A 20,275-nucleotide genomic window follows, 5' to 3' on the forward strand; every position below is an offset into this window, starting at 1 on the left:
TATCTTGGGGGGATTAATAAACAGCTTTAAAAATATAAGACAGGAGGGAAGAGTGTGTCATGCATTCACGTGTTTTTTATCCATAATCAAATATCCTTTTCCAACATTTAGGCTTAATTGTTTTTCAAAATGTTTTACGTGCTCTATTTACCTTCACTGAAGGCTGAACACATTTCAACAGGCTACTGTAATAGCCAGCTTCTCTGTACGGGTACAGATGACTAAACTATTCTTTGTTAAGTGCATGATAATTTTACACCTGGCCAGTGCATTCTAGAAGGTTAAGCAATGCTCATTCTTTATGTCTGAATTATATAGCAGCATGTTTAAATGTTTCTATTAATACATTCCATGTACCTTGAAAATTACATGTGGAGTTGTGGGGTTAAGAGAAACACATCTCATGTCCTTTAGTTTCTTGCAAGGGCACAGGTTCTTAAGGATTAGAACCTTAAGATCTGAATGTTACTGTAGCAGGTTCTGGCAAAATAACAAATTATGTTTGCAAAGAAAACAAAAAACAAAAAAAGCATGAACACAGCCTACCTTAGTACAAAGTATACAAGTTCATACAGGTAATTTTGCCCTGCTGATTAGCTATGTTCTATAGCTATGTTCTTGCTATGTTCTTACTAAATTGTTTTATTTCCCACCTCTAACTTGCCACAGTAAATAAAAAAGCAAACTAACAACTTAAAAAAAATTGATTTTTTTTTTGTTTGCTTGCTTGCTTTGGGATTGTCTTAATTATTGCTGAGATGATTTGGTACTCCTTTAGTTAGGAAGTCATAACTTCAGTAGGAAATGCAGACATCCCAACATTAGAACCCTTATGATCATACAATGTTACAATGCTTATTTAAAAACAAAACAAAAGGTGCTAGTAACCCACACTGGAATTAAACTACAAAACCTAACTTGAAGTTGCATGTGTAGTGGTCATCATTGGACTGTTCTCTAATGCTGTCTTTGTGTTACATATTTTTGTGTAGTTCTTTTGACAGCAAATTTGTTTATCAACAAAGAGGACTTGGACCAATTGAACAGAACACAATTCTTGTCCTGAATCCAAGTACTGCAAAATTGCTGCATTCCACAGGCAAAAGTCTGTAAGTTTTTTGTTTTTCTTTTTGTTGTTGTTGTTTTTATTAATAGAACTATTACAATTTCTACATATTTTGCCTCAAAAGTCACCAAGCCATTTTCACATATCTGTTTTGTATTACATTATATGATTTTGTGTTTATTTGAACAACTAAAAAAGCTCTGCAAACAATAATAACAATCATTTGCTATCTTCACTACATCTGTTATCTAGTAATTCGTATAATTTCATCTACCAGCCAGATTAACAGAAATGCAGAGCTGAAGAGTATTGTATATTTTCTTTAAAGATACCAAATGTTAGTCAGACTGAGAAAGTAGAGATCAAGTGAATTCCAGATTTGAGACACTCTTGTCAAGAAAATTCTATAGTTATAGTGTATATTTTTTGTGAAATACTAACAGGTTGTTATTTTTAGAGCATTTCTTGATCTGTAGATAAAAAAGGAAATCTTAAAATCTACTTTATATCATTCTTCCTGAAAGATGTCTTTAACTTGATTCTTCTGCATTTGTGTTTGCAGGTTTTACTTACCACATGGTTTGAGTATAGATAAGAATGGTAACTACTGGGTCACTGATGTAGCTCTCCATCAGGTATGTTTTTGAACCTTTAACACAAGGGACTTAGTGTTTTGCCATTTTTGTTTGTTTGTTCTCCTAGAGATTTACATAAACTTACGATTATGATGTAAACTGTTTATGTAGGCTTGTTAAGACAAACATTAAGAATATGCGTATGGAAATATATGCCTATATGCCTATAGCTTTATATGCCTATAGCCTTCTTGGAAAATAGTTGTGTAGAATAATTTGAGCAAAGTATTTAGAACTAAAAGTACCTGTTTTAAAACAGCAATTCGTTTGAAAGAGAACAGATTTTTCTGCTACGTCTTTGCTTATCAATTTTCCTATGCATTCAAGCTCAGAATATGAAACTAATTTGTTTGCTGTAATCACAGGAAATTATATTTTATGCATAAATTTCCCACAATCAGAATGGTTATAAAACTGATAATAGATGTCGTAGTCAAGATATTAAGGTTGTGTTCAGTATATACATTTATTTTATACAGAGTGAATAGATATCCTTTTCATAGGCAGACATCCGTCTTGTATTTCACCCTCCATAATTGAAACCTCTTATCTTCCTCTATTGATTTAAAAGGTTTTCAAACTGGGAGCAGATGCGAAAGAGCCATTACTGACCCTAGGAGTAGCTTTGCAACCAGGCACTGACAAAAATCATTTCTGTCAACCAACTGATGTGGCTGTGGATCCGATCTCCGGCAGCGTTTATGTATCTGACGGCTACTGTAACAGCCGAATCATCCAGTTCTCTCCAAATGGATTGTACATCATGCAGTGGGGAGGAGGTCAGAGCTCACTGATACTCTGCTATCATGAATTCATGTTATCATCAGCTGTGAGATTGTTGATACTATTATTAGTGTCATTTATAAACGTCTATTATAGTAATACTATCAAGGTCCCAGTTCAATTTTGCCCTTCTTATCAAATTCCAGTTTTTTCTCTAATGTTTATACAGCTAGTTGTAGTGGGTATTTATATATTCTCTAAAAAAATAAAAAATAAGAGTCTGTTAGCATGCATTCAACCCAAGTATCAGCACGTCCTTTCTTAGCAATAAAATATTTAAACTTTCAAAAGTAATAATATCTTTTTCTAAAAGTGTGGTCAAATGGTAAGCCTTTACCATTTTTTCTAAGATTTATGCCATGATCCCATCTATTTTAAGTTTTGTGAATAATTATATTTCTGTCCAACTCAGATTTATGCATCGGGGATTATGCTATTATAGAGAAATAGCTAATTTACAAATTCAGGTTTTACAAAGATAATGCAAAAGTCTACAAGAGTTTACCTAAATGAGTAAAACTGTTAGGAGAACAAAAAACTTTTCCTAATGTTATGCTGCATTATGTGAAATATTGCTATTTCTAAGCAGAACGTGTTAAAATACAACACAAATGTGTATATTTTGTGTTGCAGAGACTTCTTCAGGCAGACCTGGACAGTTTCATATCCCCCACAGCTTAGCCCTGATCTCTGACTTCAGTCAGCTCTGTGTTGCAGACAGGGAAAATGGTCGAATTCAGTGTTTCAGATTAGGAACTGGGGAGTTCATAAGAGAGATCAAGCACAAATCATTTGGAAGAGAGTTGTTTGCAGTTTCCTATGTTCCAGGTAATATTTTTTTTCCCCATTCTTCAGATTTCAAGTAGTTCTTTAATGCCAGTATGTCACTGTGTACAATGTCATTTCATAAAGATTGCTATCATGTATCTTTAGCCAGGTATTCATTCTTTTTCAAAGTAGTGCTGATGTAATGGAAAATTTTAGAACTATCCTATTTTCCTGTTTGCAGTGGGGGGGGGGGGATGAAAGAAGCTTTCATATAATTTCTACTCCTGAGAAATGACTGATTAGACTCTCTAAATGTACTGTCAACAAGCAGATTATATTGTTTGCTTCCTAGTGATGGCACAGTCCATAATTAGTTAGTAATGATGTTTTAAAATATTCATTTCAAACTCCATCGAAGAGAGCAAACTTAACGAGCTTCCAAGCCATCAAGAGTTGAGTTTTTTAAAATATAAAATCTGAAAACAAACAGTTTTTATTTAGAAGTTATGTAGTTTATTATCAAAATCTGATGATTAATACAATAGCTGTATTAAAGGTTGTAGTCAGATTTTTAATACCAGTACTGAAGGTGGTGGGAATGTCAACAGCTGGACAAGGAATTTTGGAATGTCAGTCTCCTGACTCTGTAGTTGATATCAAATTTAATATCAAGGTAATCTCTGATGCGTTTGCCTAGAATTTAAGAAATGATGTACAAGTTAGGATACTCAGTATTTGTAGCCCATTGCTGTCTCTGACAGCAGGAGATGCATTGTAGGGAGAGTGAGCAAGTCTGACTCCATTTTGTAGTCCACTCCTCTCCTGCTTCCCATGCACCCACAACCAGTTTATTTAAGACTGTTAGGAAGTAGCTTCTGACCACTTCTTTATAGCATCTCTCTATAGACTGGTTGTCCACAGTTTTTCCCTGTGATACCTTACTTAACTTTTCTGTTGTGATTTAGTTTCCTGTTGAGTTACCTCTGTCTCTGTCAGTCATTCCAATTTTCTCAGACAGCTTTTTACATCAATACAATTACTATTGACCTGCACTGTAGTTTGCAAGGTGTGGGTTGTTAAAGAAAATCCAATATTGTTGCAGGTGGTCTCCTCTTCGCTGTTAATGGAATGCCTTACCCTGGAGAAGCAGAACCAGTGCAAGGATTTGTGATGAACTTCTCTACTGGAGAAATAATTGATACTTTCGTTCCGCTTAGAAAGGTAGAGTATTGCAGAGTGCCTGGTGTATGTAATTATGTACAGGAGATTGTTGGTAACATCCTACTTCTCTAACTTTTATACAACTATTACAGGAAATCAGGTGTTTTAAAATGTATAGTATTCAAAGGAATTCCTCATAATCCAAACTTAGTGGAGATGCTAGAATTTCAGATCTTAGTTTCTACATGTATTAAATGCTCAAAAATTACACCACCTTTGAGATGATCCGTACAGATAATACCTTTAGTTAAGATAAGTTCACTTTATTGTTGGCAGATAGTTATTAAAAGCTAATTTAAAAGAAGAATAAAGGTCCAGAAATATTTATAGAATTAGATACTAATGTCCATTACATGTCCAAAAAAGTGTATTTCTATGCAGGAATAAAACTGAGTTGTATGGTTACATCTGTTCTTTGTAGAAGATTAGTTTGAGGGCTAGATGTTATTTATAAAGTGTTGTGCAAAATAAAGTTTTAAAATGTTTCTTAAAAAATATATAGATTGTCTTAGATTAAAGAATGACTCCCATTTCTGGGTAGCACATATGCTCAATGATTTGCAGCCCAGTTTTAAGGGATGCTACAGAAAGATATTTCTTTTTAAGTATAGCAAATAGCTGTACTGTCTACAAACTGACAAAAACTGAGAGTGGATTTATCATTGTTTTGAGATTCAGTGGGGATTAGATAATGTTAACTGTCTGTGCACAGTTACAGGTCACTGTAGAAAATTACTGTATTAAATGTTGACTTCAGACAGTAGAGCAGGTGTACAGCTTTCATAAGGTGATCCAAGATCAGTCTTTAAACCAGGAATAGCTTGGCACAAGACAAACGAAAATACTCCAAGTTCAAACTTCTTACTTCTGAATTGTTTTTCATGTATTTATGGAATATTATACATACAAGTAAAATATTCACTTTTTTTCCTTGATTTGGGAAAAAAAAAAACTTATAAGAAAGATAATGAAAAACAAAATTTAAGTGATGAAAGTCTGTCTCATTTATTAATGTTTTGGAAGGATGAGTACTGAAATCTTCAGCTAATACATAACATCTGTTATATACATCACTTCCATCCTATTTGGTTCACAAACAATTTCTCACATAAAGAAATATAGTTTGGATTACAGGGATTATTTTCTTTAATTATTATTTTTTTTTTGTTTTGATGTTGTTTGGTTTTTTTTGGTTTGGTGGTTTGTATTTGATTTTTGTTTTTTTTTCAGTAAGCAATTCTTTGTGATAATGGTGTATACAGGATGCACTATTTAGTCCTGAGATCTGAAATAGACCACTTACCAGAACTTACCCTGGTAAGGTAGTTCACAATACTCAGTTTTCCAGTCTACTCACGAAAAGGAAAAATTCTTAATATGACAGCCATAGTTGCTGAAATAGATCTGGAAGTGTTGAGAATCTTGTTTTAGGAAGGAATCTAGACTAAAATAGTACATCCTCAGGAAAGGTATTTAGGCCAGAACAACACATGTTAACTACAAAGATACTGCCTTATCCCAGGTTTTTATTCCAGGTTCTTTGGTTTCTCAGTGGTAGGAAAGTGAACTGCCCCTTACTCTTGAAACCTTTTTCTGGGAACAGTAAAAATAGTAAAAAGAGTAAAAAATAGGGAAGAGACATTTATTCAAAACAGAGTCAGATGATTTTTTTGTTCTTCTCGTAGTTTTACTAATTTTAAGTTGAAGATGGGTTAGGTGCTGCTTTGGAATGTGCTTGTCATGTGGCAGCTTATTGCTTCTCATTGAAGTTTCTCACTTAATTAGTCTGTAGGTATCAAGGACAATAACTCAGGTCAGGGAATAAATGTGAATTCTAAAGACATGAGAAGACCATTCTGGATAAACTAAAAGCAACATGGCCAAACTTACTATCTTTTTCTCCTGATCTGCCCTACAAAAATTGCAATGTATTTTTTGTTAAATTCTGGTGTTTCATTCATTACACTCCTAGATAGCAAAATAGGATCCTCTGTTCACCTGTTCCAAATGTTATATCTGTAAACAATAATAAACTGGCATAGCATTCCAATATGCTTCCTTGATTTAAAAAAAAAAAAAAAAAAAAAAAAAAAACAAGTTAGCTCAGACCTTTGCTAGATTTGGTGGAGAATGAATGGTCTAGTGTCAATGCTTACAGCTGCTCTTGGAGTACATACACTGTACATCACTATGTAGTATCTCAAAAAGTCCACCTTTTTTGATATTTCAATTTTCTCAACATAATAACTTACTTACCACTGTGTATGTGCACTATGCATATTATATTTCACAGGATAAAACTAAATGCAAGAACATAAATGTGAATTGTTTAGCATGAATGTATCTGATAATCTCTAAGATATTATCCCTTGAGAAGGCAAACATATAATGGAAATGTAATTCCTCTTCCCTTCACTCACATTAGACCTGCTGTTTTTTCCAGGACTGGATATGACAATGTGTAGATAGCTAAAAGTAATCTGTCACTCCTTTTCTTCACAGAGCTTTGAGATGCCACATGATGTAGTTGCTTCAGAAGACAAAACAGTATTCATTGGAGATGTTCATGCCAGAACAGTGTGGAAGTTTGCATCCACAGAAAGTATGTTTTTTGTTCTTAATGCCACAACTTCACATTTTGTATCTTGAGATCAGTGTCACTTATCTGGTACTGGTTTAATGACAATGATTTAAGTACAGAACAACTGCAGAAGTTGTGTAAAGTGATTGTTCTTCAGCATTACTCTGCCAAAGAAGAGTCCAGGATGTGTGAGCTGATTTTTCACAGGAGGAGAAATCCAAATGCATTTGCCTTACGGTAGATTTGTACCTTATCATATCAGTATATGCTTAAAAGTATGAGGTTTTTTGCATTTTAGGTCTCTTAATGTGTCATTTGCTGACAAGTTCACTGCTTTCTTTGAAGTTATATCAGAAACTCTCAGGGGCTGAAATAAAAACAGACGTCAATTTTAAACTTCTTTGGGAATATTTATCATTAGAAAATTAATCTAGTATAATTTGAAACCCTATTCCAATCAAGGGGAAACACTTCCCAGTTTTAATCCACTAACCCCCAAGCCAAACAGCCTGACATCAGGGAGAGGAACCCGATGAATCAGGCATCAGTTTAGTAGGATTCAGAGAGAGGAATAAAAGAAACAAGAGTATGTAAGGATTTACAAATATACTTTAAAGGAATAAAAATATAATCTACTGTTACATTATATCAGATAAAAAATGTATGAGGGAGAAAGCCTCAGGCTTCACGGTGTTAGCCAACCAGTAACAATCTGCTATTATAAATAAACTTCTGACTAAGCCAGTTATTCCACATTTGTCTGTTTATATTTTATTGATTTTCTTATGGGTCATCTGGTATCAGATGCTGTTAGTAACAGGACACTGGACCAGATAAATTGTAAGTCTGACTGGATGTGGCTTGTTTCTGAATGTATTAACCTGAAAAAGAGCATTTCTAGACTTCTATTCAAAGAAACATAAAAACAAAAAAATAATTTATTTCTTCATCACTTAGAGGTTAGATGAGAAAAGTCCATGTATCTTATTTTCTTTTTGACTGAAACTGCAGTATAACATTGCAGTAGCTAAAGAGTCCTGATTCAACCAGTCTTTAATCCGTCATGATTTTGATTGTAATTAATAGTGATATTTTTATGGGACTCCCTGAACCCTTACACATGCCCATAAAGTGTCTCTGTGGCATTAAGAGTTAATTATTGCAAACAGCTTTTATGAATCAACATCTCTCTTTTTTTTTTCGTGGTATTGTAAGCTATTGAATAGTTTACATTGGCTCTGCTTGGTGAAGTTCAGATGCTAATAGGATTGTTTACTGTAGGATTGTACTGTACATTTGACAGAGCTAGCAGGAAAATGTCACTGAGTGTCTTCAAAATGTCAGTTGTCCTGAAGAATAATTTTGTTTTACAGAAATGGAACATCGGTCAGTTAAAAAGGCTGGTATTGAGGTACAGGAAATAAAAGGTTAGTCTGATTCTGAATAGAAATGAAGGAACTGGTATTTTCACATAGGCTATGACTGTTTCTGCCACCCTGGAGGAAAAAATGCTAACTAGTTTGATTGTTGTTTTGTTTTTCGCCACTGTTTCATACAGTTACTGTACATAAACCAAGCTGCCACAGGTAGTAAGACAAAGCAGCTTGTAACCATTGTACCTAGTAGACACTAATTTACAACCAAGCAACATTTTTTTTTTCAGTGGTGATGTGCTTCACAGACACTAAGATGAAAATTTAACTAGTAGATTAACTCCACATTACCATCTGGTATGTGTGTTAGCCCCCTTAGATGCAGAGAAAGCTCTGAAATGTGAGTGTTACTCCCCAGCAACCTTTCCCTTGCTCCACAGTTCTCAGACACCAAAAAAAATGTTCAGAAGTTCTTAAGTGGTTTTCTTTGGTTGAATTCAGTGTTTCTGTGGTTTGCTTCATGCAATATACCAAAGATTCCACCTGCCAATTACAACATATAGTAGAATAAACTAGGCTGGCCTTATAAAACAGTGAAATTCTTACTGTGAGAACTGTTGTCCTTCTGTTTTATCCCTATTGGTACATCAGTCCTCCTGAAGCACTCAAAAGGGCAAGTGTGGACAGCACAGCATCCACAGTATAGCTAATCTAGGGATATGTCAATGCATTTCAGCTTTCTTTAGGAAGATACCATGCTGGCTGACATTTCTAATGCTACAGGGAATCACGAAATAGTATCACATGGGTAAGAAACAGTTTTTAAGTAAGAAGCTCTAAAGGGAAAATGTGGAGAACTGAACCACTCCTCAGATCTGGGCAAGGTGCTAGTGGAAAAAAAGTGTGTTACTACTACTTGAACAGACAGCAGGTTATCTTTGTAGTAGTGTTATATGAAAATTGAAGCCTCTACTGTTCATCCAGAACAGAACGTCATTTAAAACTTGTTACAGAGTTAACAATTGTATTCAGTGTCTCCAATGCAGCTAAGATCTGCTGTTAGATCAAATGTTAAAATACATAGCAGGACAGTTTTATTCATTAAAAGTTAGCATGAAGAATGTGATCTTTTATACACAATCACAACACTGTGTAGAGGATTTTACTGAAATTATTTTTCTTGCGGTAGATGGAGTGATAACAAAATATCCAGGAGTGAGTGGATGCAGTCTTCTAAAGCTCTACAGACTTTCAGAGCCAAAGGCCTTTCATGGGATTTAGCTGTTAGGAGAATTTGACTCTCTGTCACAAACTTATTGAAAATAAATATAAATGTTTTCCTTTTTGTCCGTGATAATACAACACACACTGGATTTCTGTATTTATTGTGGAAATGTTAATACCAAAAGGAGATATTTAAATGATAGTAGATCACTATCGTTAGATCACTATTTGCCAATACGCCTTTTTGCAGGATTTGCCCATATTTTAAATGGTAGATGTTTTTTAAGGCAAAAATCTCCGTGACACTTCTCCTTTCCCCATCTGAGAAAAGGAGAGGGCATTCTTGCTGGAGTGGTATCGCTCAGACTCTGTCTTATATTTGGGATAACATCAGCAAGAGCTAAAACTGGTTCCATAAATGTTTGCCTTTTGTTTCCTTGTTGTTCATCACTTCTAGCTTGTTTTTTTCTTTAGATATTCTAGCTTGTTTTTTTCTTTAGCTCCTTGTTCTTTGTTGCTTGATGCATATGGATTGCCTGTTTAAATTGTCTTCTTTTTAAAGAATCGGAGACAGTTGTAGAAGCCAGACTGAAAAACAACCCAGAACCAACAGACCCTCTAAAGAAGCAGGAAAAACAACATCTGGTCCGACAGGCCAGCACTGGAGTTTCCTTTGTTCTTATTACGACTCTTCTAATTATCCCTGTTGTTGTCCTGCTGGCAATTTTAGTATTTATTCGTTGGAGGAAGACAATAGTCTATGGAGGTAACCATGACTAACAGTCTTTTATTGTTCATTTAAACACATCGCTGAATATTGAGGGACAACAGTATGAAGAAACAGGCCTGCTGTCCCTTTTCCCTTGTACACAGTTGTGGTGATGCTGCATGCAAACTAACCATCAGCATGCACACAACAATGCCTTTCACCTTAAGCCACCATTTTTTCACAACGTGTCAAATGCTTTCCTTTAATTGGCATCAAAAATACATTCATGTTATTGTCTAGAATGCATTAATTTTAATACTCAGTTCAGAATTGATTATTCAGCTTGGGATCTTTAAATTCTTGACAACAGAGGACTCTGTGGGTATTAGAGAGGCATAAAAAATGCAAACAGATAAAATTTCTGAGATGGTATATTCTTATTCCCTACCATCTTATGAATTTTGAGATGTTTCCATGATGCACCTTTCTCCATTGCTATGAGATCTTTGCTTGATAATTACAATGTTATGTAAATTTGTTCTTAATTCATATTATATAATAGCATTGTTTCTGAGACACTGACAGACTGTAGTCGAGTTTGATCATTACACTTCTTTTTCTTCTTTTTTTTTCTGTATGCCATAAACAGCTTTATCAAGATAAACAACAAAAATATATATATTTTGGCAAATAACAGTACTGTCATTGGCTAGGACATACTGTAAAAGACTAGGTAATTAAGCAGTCTGATAGTGCAACAGTGTAACTGAGCTGGATGTTTATTTGCTGTGTTAAAATCTGCTTCAGACTGTTTTCAGTGTTCAAGCACTTAGTGTGCTAATGCTCTAGACTGTTACAGTACTGTCATTAATGGTTGTGATCTACAGCAGCATCTTCGCATTGGATTCTGATTGAAGCTGTGTCTAAATTTACAGTGTCGAAGAGTGACACTGGTAAAATAAACTTGCACAAATTTATGGAAACTGAGTACTATATACAGAAAAACAGTTTGGTGGCATTTTATTTTTCTTCAAATCAAGGATAGCAATATTAATCAGGGAAGAGTATACTCTGCTGAACAAGAGTATATATCCTCCAACATATCTGAAGAAATTTACAGATCGCTGTCTTTCAAGAAAGCCAGTCATGCCTGAATGGAATATATACCACCTTCAAATGTCACACCGTGTTTTTCAGTGTGCCAGAATGTAGTGCATGTTATAAGTTACAGCTGAAGTAATGAAATTCTCAGAAATAACTTACATGTGAATCTTCTTAATGGCTGAATGGCATAAAATAAGCATTTGTTGCATGATTGTTCTGTTAGGAATTATAACTTCACCTTAATCAAGAAGCTGAAAATTCAGTGTTCTTAGTGCTGTTGATCAATTTTTATGAATGTCTGTGCTCTGTGTCAGAAAATAGAGAAAATTACTTAAACATAGGGTATGATTTTTAAGCTCATTTTTTAAATCTACCTTATTTTTCAGCTGATGGGGAACACAAACTTGACTCAAATTCGAGCAGAGTTTTAGGCAGACTTAGAGGTAAGAAACAGTTAAGATCTTATAAGCACTCAGTAAATGAAGGCTTTTTCGTTTGTTCACTTTTTGCGAACAAGAGATTTGACGGAACTTTCTCAGAACAAGGACTCGGGGGCAAACCACAGGTGTTCTGTGGAAGTATCTTTTAAAACTCCTCATCTGTCAGTATCTGCCTGCTGAAAAGGATGTGTCACTACCACTGGAAGATGAGTGGTGCTCATAGCGTATCTGGTGAATGGGATGAAGTGCTCTGAGATTATGGTCAAAATGACAAGGTGGTAGGAACACAGATACCTGCATAAAGACTCTTCTTAATGGAACAATGTATGCTGGAAAAAAAGTCATTTGAAACTTTTATTTTAAAGACGAATTTCCTTCTCTTCCATAATGTATATAATTAGTTCTTTTGCCTTTTACTGACCTTTAAAAAAAACTTTCTGGAAGGATACTTAAAAGAAGTGCTGACTGCGTAGATATTTATTCCCCCATACAAGAAAGCAAAGCTTCTGACAGGGGTTTCTTTTCCACAGGGAAAGGTGGTGGTGGCCTTAACCTGGGGAACTTCTTTGCAAGTCATAAAGGCTACAGCCGAAAAGGGTTTGACCGACTCAGCACGGAAGGAAGTGACCAAGAGAAGGATGAAGATGATGGCACAGATTCAGAAGAAGAGTACTCGGCACCTCCACCCCCACCAGCACCTTCATCATCCTGAATGAAGACAACCTTTGCGTTCTCCATTATATGATTCAATCCAGAATGTCAGATTCCATTTCCCTTAAGCACGTTTAAGATTTTTGTGTATTTAATTGTAAACTGTACTAGTCTGTGTGGGGCTGTACACTGGTTTCTTTAATTTTTGTTTGGTTTTCGTTCTGTTTTTTAAGTGGAGGAGTGTATGGAAGTTTCATATCAGTGCCGTTGTTTTTTTTTATGTGAACATCTTAATAAAACAAACAGTCTTCTTCTAATTGCAGCACTGATTTAAAGCAGTAGTATTTTCTCATATCAACTTGGGGATCTTTTCTGTATTTGTAAATAAGTCGTATTACCTGCTTCAACAAAGTATTTTTCCTATAAATATTCAGTTGCCAATTTCTTTTTTGTGCCTTTCCTCTTCAATGTCCTTAACCTGTTGCAGTACAGAGAAAATACAGTGCCACAAGAAAATGAAGCTGCTAAATCTTCTTCTATTTTTTTAAAATCACTAGCATTATATTGCATTGAAGAAAAAAAAAAAAAAGTATCTATTTAATTGTTTTTTCTTCTTCTTGACTTGATGTGTTTCTGGGATGTCTTATTTTTAGATGGTACCACTGTTAGAACACTATTTTCAGAAGCTGAATGTAATTTGTGTAATAAAGTGTTCGCAGAGCATTAGCTGTCAGAGTGTACTTTGGAATTTTTGCATACTTTCTAAGTTTTTTGTATACAACTTTTGTAAAAGTTACACAGACCACTTAATACAGTAAAAGATTTAATGTCTTCTACTAGCAGATAAAACGTGCTATTTTGTATGGAAGCTGGAAAATATTTTGCTATGTCACAAGGTTTGCTTTATTGGGGGGGGTTGTTTTTTTTTTTTTTTTTTTTTTTTAAGACTAATAACTAATATACATGTACAAAGTCAAGCTTAAAGATTTAAAGAGGAAATATACTTGTATTATAAAACTGCAGGGTATTTACTTTAATAAAACATGGTCACAGCTAAGAGGAAACCCGTGTCTCAAATTACATACGAAAATTAGTCAGGGTAGGCATCAGTGCTACCTGATTTGTAGTACTGATTTTCTTGTTTCTCCTCTCTTCCTTTTTCATTCACACAAGAGTAGTCCCGATTCCAGTAATGTACTCCCTCTTTGAATAGAAGACTTCTGGAAGAGCTGCTAGATAGATGACTCACACAGCCAGGATAATTAGGTGTGAATCATTGTGTGACGCTGTCACGATTTATCAGTCTAGTTTGAGGATCAGAGCATGATTAATCTTCTTTTAAAAACTGTATTATGAGCAGAGTGTACACAGCTGTAATTGCCACAGGGTTTTATGAAACTGCTTCATTATCGTCATTGCAGGTGTTGTAACGGACTAGTGCTGGCGATGAAAAGAACTCCATTTCATAGCCTGTATTCAGTGTTGCTTCCTCTCCAACTATTTTATATTTTCCTAATGTTACACTGAAAACAGAGTTTTTCTGTCTTGCTTTTGGAAGCAAGGCAATGTTATTTTAGCTGTGGCTTTTGGTCATCTTATATAAGGATAAAGACGTAAGGTAGGAAGGATCTTTTTTAAATTTTCTGGAAAAAAAAAAAAAAAGTAATTACTAGTTTACAGGACGTTTCTGATGAGAGCTATTAAAGCTGTGGTGGCACTGCTAACATAGGTGGTATATGTGTCATCAAATCTAAAAGATCATCAGCTTTTTATCAGACGTGATCAGTGAGGATGTGTTTTTCTATCACGTGAATAGCTCACATTATGCCAATCTGATATTGGGTGTTCTTTGCTTCCAGGTTTTAGATTATTGAAGATTATATATAGCTACCTCCTTCCTCCTGACATTTATTTTATCTTTATCGCCAATTGAAAACAAAAAAAATATTGAGAGAAGAGTAGCTGAACACAGTTCAATGACAAGTATGAGTGAGGGCAGAGTAATTCAACACCAGCCACAGTCCCTGCTCGCCAGAATTCAGAGGCTGGTTTCTAAAAGAAGCCATGGGCAGACAGCTGGGTTGGCAGGCAAGCTACTGCCTCCCAGCAGCGAGTACCTCTGAGGGAAGGGTGCACCTCTAAATTTGTGCAGGTACGGTGGCAGAAAATCTGAACCTGCTTAAAGGTGCTGGATGTTCTTTCTCTGTTACTCTTAGTAAGATGCATCTTAAGAATACAATAAAGGAAGACTTTAATCATCGCTAGGATTTTAATAAATGAATGGACCATCCTCTAGCCTAGCAGGTTATAGCTGCTAATACTGTTATTTATATATTAAGTGTTGAATGCTGGTTATCTGGTCTCAGCTAGTGGATTTGGAATGCCTGTGATTAATTAAATTACAGCAATTGTCTCTGGTAAGACCATATTTTTTAATAAACACAGACTTGCCCATCTTAAAACTCCAAAGACATGATGCTAACTTTCAAGAGCTGCTGATGGCTTTGAGATGGAAGAATCTTGGCTGTTTTGGGGGCTGAATATTGCCATTCAACTTAGGCTGATGAGCCAGCAAGGCACTGTTCTCTGTGGTGGTGCAGTACCAAGCGTATCTCCCTGTTTTGAACAGGGGCCCTTGGGAGTGGTAGGAAAGGCAGAGGCTGCGCGGAGCGGGCTACCAGTGCAGGGTGATTCAGCAGCCAGCTGCGAGCCATCTGTGTGCCAGCTGCACGTGGGGCACATGGAGGTAACTGCAAGCAGTCATGGGGAGAACTGGATTGTAGCGGGCAGGTAACACCAAGTCACCTGGAGGTGTCCCAGTTAAATGGAATTCATGGAATTACCACCCCAGTTAAGCGGCTATCCTTGCCACAAGTATCATTAGGTGCTAATTGATTCCTTGGGAAGCATCTTGATTAAGTAGGGTTTTCTAATTATGCTGTGCACTGTAGTAGTTAATGAGGATTTATAGATCAATACAATAAATGGCAGCAGCTTCTTTCTCGGCAAAGATTTATTTATGTCTTATCAGAACTTTTAGGTCAGTAATATCTGTCATGTTACAGTGGGTTAGGATTAAGTGTTGGTCACAGTACAGAAACCATGTACTGAAAGAAAAAAAAAGTTCATGTCAGTTAAGAGCTGAAATTATGCTAGTGCACTTTCTATGTAAAATAGATGGTAGTAAACCCTAAAGTTTTAGCACCCTGGTTTTCCTTTATGTATAAGCAAGCCTGGTTTTTGTTTGTTTGTTTGTTTTTAATTCTTAAAAGTGAAAATATTTTTTCGTCATTGCAAATTACCAAAAATTGTAAGCAAAATTTATGTTATGTTGTAACTGCTCTCAAATTCCTCCTCAGTTCCTGTGAAATACTGAGATTCATCTGCATAACCAAGCAAAACCTGCAAACTTCTTGCTGTTTCTGGACATTGGGCTTTCAAAACAAAAAGAAGCACTTACCTGGCTTTGCTACACAAGTATTTGGAGAGGTGCATGGAAGAGCTATATCAGACACAACTTGCAAGTTGCTCTAGATGTTTCTAAATACTAAACTGATCTTTTCTTCAGGTCCTTTCTGCTAGTGTTTCCATTAATTTGTTGCATGTGAAGCAACAGATTCTGCAAGTGATCCTTTGAGTGATTTCATTGAACAAAAAAACAAACAAACAAACGAAAAAAAACCATAAAAGACGTAGATGCAAATTTTTTTTAGGGACCTACGCCAAAAGTATCATTTTAACAACGCCATGGAACAATTTGTTCCTAGCAAATAGGCGTAACAGTTAAGCAAACTTGGTAAACAATTATTAATTGCTGACTACAGTTAGTTTTCAAACTGACAAATATGAGAAACTAAAATCTTTTTAGTATTATTATTAGAATGTAAAAGAAAAAGAAAAGAAAAGAAAACAAAACAAAAAAGTAAGAATGGGGTATGGCAACCCATGTTCCTAGCCATCACAAGCAATAGCAGGTTGAATCTGTTTTCTAAATACATGGGTGTTAAGAGCAGAACCCTGTCCCAGCCACTGCAGGTCCAGCCCACAGTGCTTTGATAACCACAACTGCCACAACATTTGTTATTGCTTTCTTGGCATGTCCTAAAGCTGCAGCTCAGGAGAGACTTGTTTGCTTAAAAAAAAGTCTTAATGCAAAAAGGACTGGATCCCACAATGTTGCGATTTCTTTTTAAGTTGTGTCTCTTAGGTCCCACCCTGCACCACTCACATTGAACTGCAAGGGTGGCTTTTTCCAGGCACTTCTCTGTAAGATCATGATCACAGCCACCAAAGTTCAATGGGTACTTAAAGAAGGCTGGATCTCAGGAAACTGCAAAGCTATACTGAATATTTGTCACCAGTGGCAGTTATGGTGTGAGCTACCTAGTGCTCCAGCAGACTATTTTGATACATATCTTACATGAAAGGTCAGGCATGCAGCATTCAAACAACGCTGGTTGCATTGCTCCCAGAAATACATCTATATCTCCATAATTATCTGGCTCCAGTTAACATTCTGATGTTTCCCACTCCATTACCTGCCTAAGGTTTTGCTGACTCCCTCTGCATGAAGAAGCAAAGAGCCAGTGACACAAAAATGGCAGGCAGATGCCTGTGCTATTTCCCCAGGAACATTTCTACCTATTCAATCATACTTTATTTCTCCCTGCCCCTCCACACACAGATGTCTTTTAACTAGTCCTTGAGTTAGTGGCTGCCAGTGCCCCCAAACCAATGTGCCAGCAGGAGGCAGCATGCTCCAGGTTGCGTTTAACCTGGTGGCTTCCAGAACCTTCCTCCCATCGTTGTTTCCAAAGGATTTCCCTTCCCTACCTGCAATGAACTACAGCCCACTGACAAAATCAGAAATGTGTTGACTCAGCCAAATGCTAAGCCTGTGTGTATGGCTACAGTTACATTTGAAGTAAGCGTTAAATTGTTAATTCTTTTTCAGTTGACATGCTAAAACTGTTGTGTAACTACAGAGGCAGTGCCAAAACACCGATGTGCAGCCTTTTATGAGAGCATAGTCTGGGAAGGAAATGCCTTCCTGGAGAAACAGTTTTGGTAGCTGCCCCACTTTCTCAGTGCCTCAGAGGCTGAGGCAGTGCCGGGCGCAGGGTGTGAAGGCCTCCAGGACAGGCGACCACCCCACAACCACACCAGGTACCTGGGCCCGCAGAGCATGGAAGTTAAACTAAATGGAAAAACTAAACTAAAATACCGCTGAAAGTTTGCCGAATCCTGTCCTGTTGCTACAGGAACAGTTCCTGCTCTTTTTCTAGGTCTTTAATCTGTGGAAATGATGGATGGCATCTGACAAGACAAACATTCAAAGTCAAGTTAATCCCTCTGATGGGGAACCCCGTGCATTATTAACCACCTATCACTGAAATTCTGCGCAAAATACAGAACTAATTTTTCTGTGGACTTTTTTTTTTTTTTTTTTTTTTTTCTAGGAGGTTTTCACTGCTGTGCCTGCCAGCTTTGTGAAGTTATGATTATTTTTTTTTTTAGTATGCCTGAGAACTGACATGGTGCTATTCATTTTGTACAGAAGGCGGCAGTGAGGCGTAGAGAGATTTAAGGCATAAATTGTCAAAAAATGTCAAATACTTTGAAGTACTGAGTTTGTGAAATCTGATTTGTTCCTTTTTAACCCACTTGCATATCACTTTATACATTCAAGGCACTGCTTCTTGCTGTCAGCTGCAGTTCTGGGTACTCCCTTCCTTCTGATCAAAGCTAAGCAATTCTTACCAAGCACCAGAAAAGGACCACATACATTACAACCTGTAAATTATGGAAAGTTTTATCCATGTGATTTGTGGGCCACTGCACTGGCAATCTGCAGCAGGGCAGCACTGCCTTGCAGACGGAGATTGCTGCACTTCCTATGACCTGCCCTGCTCACAGCACAGCAATTTCTGCTACTGAAGCTGCTGCAGGTCCTTTCCTCACCATCACGCTCTGCACAGCACCAGGGCAAGAAGCACTGCACAGACCACAGCCAGGAGCCCTGTGGTTTAGACACCCAGACCCTCAGAGCCTGCAGCAATACATGGGACAAATTCACAGGCAGCTCAAACAACTCACATACAGTGGTTTGCAAACTTACACAGCCCCATACTGTGTTTGCAAGTGTAAAAGCACAGGAGGAAAGGAGAAGTGGCAGGGGAATGCACCTGTCAGGATTAACAGTTCCTGCAGGCCTATATAGCAGGCCTAGCACCAGGCCCATAGGTCCTCCAGTATGCGTAGAAGAGGTAAAACCCATTATCTCCTGGAGACACTGCTATTTCCCCCTCGTTTATTCAGCCTTCTAATTGAAGTGTCCTGTCTTACAGACTTCTAAGGTGTCATTTTCTTCCGTGGAATTCACAGGCAAGCAGCACGCTCTCAGGCCATGATGGACAGCTGCCGCTGTGCTGAGTTTCTGGCATTGGGGGTGCTTGCATGTTTTATTTTCAGGTACTCCAATAAGTTAATTGAAAGCATCCACTCAACTGCCATGAGAATAAAAATAAAATATTCCATTACTTATTTTGAAAATACCAAGGTTACTGTGCAAACAGATTTTGATGTTAGGTCATTACAGAAATGATACAGCTACTAAAGGTCATTGAGACAGACAGATGTTGTACCCAAATGCATAAAGGAAACTTATCTATATCTCAAAAGCAGTATTTCCAGAAGATTTAACTGCTTATTGTGAAAAACAAATCATGACTCATCCGTCCTCCAGCAGGGAACATTCAGTTCTAGGGAGATGGAGGGAAAAAACTTTAAAATGTCAAGTATTGTCTGAAGCTGGAATGGAAGAGCACTTCAGCAAAAAATGGGCAAATGCTACACAAAAGTTCAGGCAGTATTCAAATAAGAGAGATACATATAAGAGAGATACGTTTTTATTTCATACTGAAACACTGTGAGTGCTTGCATAGAATACTTTTAGTGAAAGATTGTTGTTTTCTGGGATGTTTTAAATTTAATAAAACGGTGTGGTTGTTTTACCATACTGGGCAGCAAAACCCCACAACCACTCTCTCACTCCCCCCTCTTTTTAGATGAAAATCTTTTTTAGAAGTAAAGCAAAGAACAACTCACAGGTTGAGATATGGATAATTTAATTAAAGGGAAATAATAATAATAAAAAAAGATTATTATGAACTAAACAATTTAACTAAAGGGAAATAAAAAGGGAAAGGGGAAATAAAAAAAAAAAAAGTAGGAAAACAAACAAATAAAACAAATGAAGGCTACGTGGAAGTGCAGAGGAAAGAAATTACTCTCTACTTCCCACAAATGAGCGATGATTGACCACATCCTTGAAGCAGGGCCTCAACGCACGTAGCTGGTGTTTGGGAGGAGGACCAACATTTTCAACACGAGAGCCCACCCCTCCCCTCTTCTTCCTGTTTCCACCTTTTATTGCTGAGTGTGACACCACATGATATGGAATATCCCTTTGGTTGGTTTAGGTCAGCTGCCCTAGTGATGTTTCTCTTCTCACTTTTTGCCCACCCCCTAGGAGGGTTAGAGAGAGGCCCAATGCTGTGCCACTGCTGCTCAGCAGTAGACACAATACTGGTGTGGATAACACTGCTGTTCCAACTACAAGTGCAGAGCACAGCACAGTATGGGCTGCTGCAGGGAAAGTTAACATCCCAGCCAGACCCAGTACAAACAGGAGGGGGTAATTAGTGGTAGTAGCAAACCC

The 20,275-nt window shown here is 36.8% G+C and overlaps 1 protein-coding gene across 4 annotated transcripts in view; it reads left to right on the forward strand.

The window, feature by feature from the left end:
- Positions 1–13,093, forward strand: part of PAM (peptidylglycine alpha-amidating monooxygenase) — a 143,617-nt gene extending 130,524 nt beyond the window's left edge. For 3 of the 4 annotated variants that reach the window (XM_032205407.1, XM_032205406.1, XM_032205410.1), the window contains 10 exons: positions 993–1,109; positions 1,629–1,701; positions 2,273–2,480; positions 3,118–3,312; positions 4,355–4,473; positions 6,976–7,075; positions 8,428–8,481; positions 10,214–10,417; positions 11,851–11,907; positions 12,435–13,093. In XM_032205407.1, coding sequence (XP_032061298.1) covers positions 993–1,109; positions 1,629–1,701; positions 2,273–2,480; positions 3,118–3,312; positions 4,355–4,473; positions 6,976–7,075; positions 8,428–8,481; positions 10,214–10,417; positions 11,851–11,907; positions 12,435–12,616 — 1,309 coding nt within the window. In that variant the 3' untranslated portion in view covers positions 12,617–13,093. The remainder of the gene's footprint in view (positions 1–992; positions 1,110–1,628; positions 1,702–2,272; positions 2,481–3,117; positions 3,313–4,354; positions 4,474–6,975; positions 7,076–8,427; positions 8,482–10,213; positions 10,418–11,850; positions 11,908–12,434) is intronic. The other variant, XM_032205408.1, reaches the window with a different exon arrangement.
- The last annotated feature ends 7,182 nt before the right edge of the window (positions 13,094–20,275 follow it).

The sequence above is a fragment of the Aythya fuligula genome, chromosome Z (assembly GCF_009819795.1).
Source record: "Aythya fuligula isolate bAytFul2 chromosome Z, bAytFul2.pri, whole genome shotgun sequence".
Lineage (NCBI taxonomy): Eukaryota > Metazoa > Chordata > Aves > Anseriformes > Anatidae > Aythya > Aythya fuligula.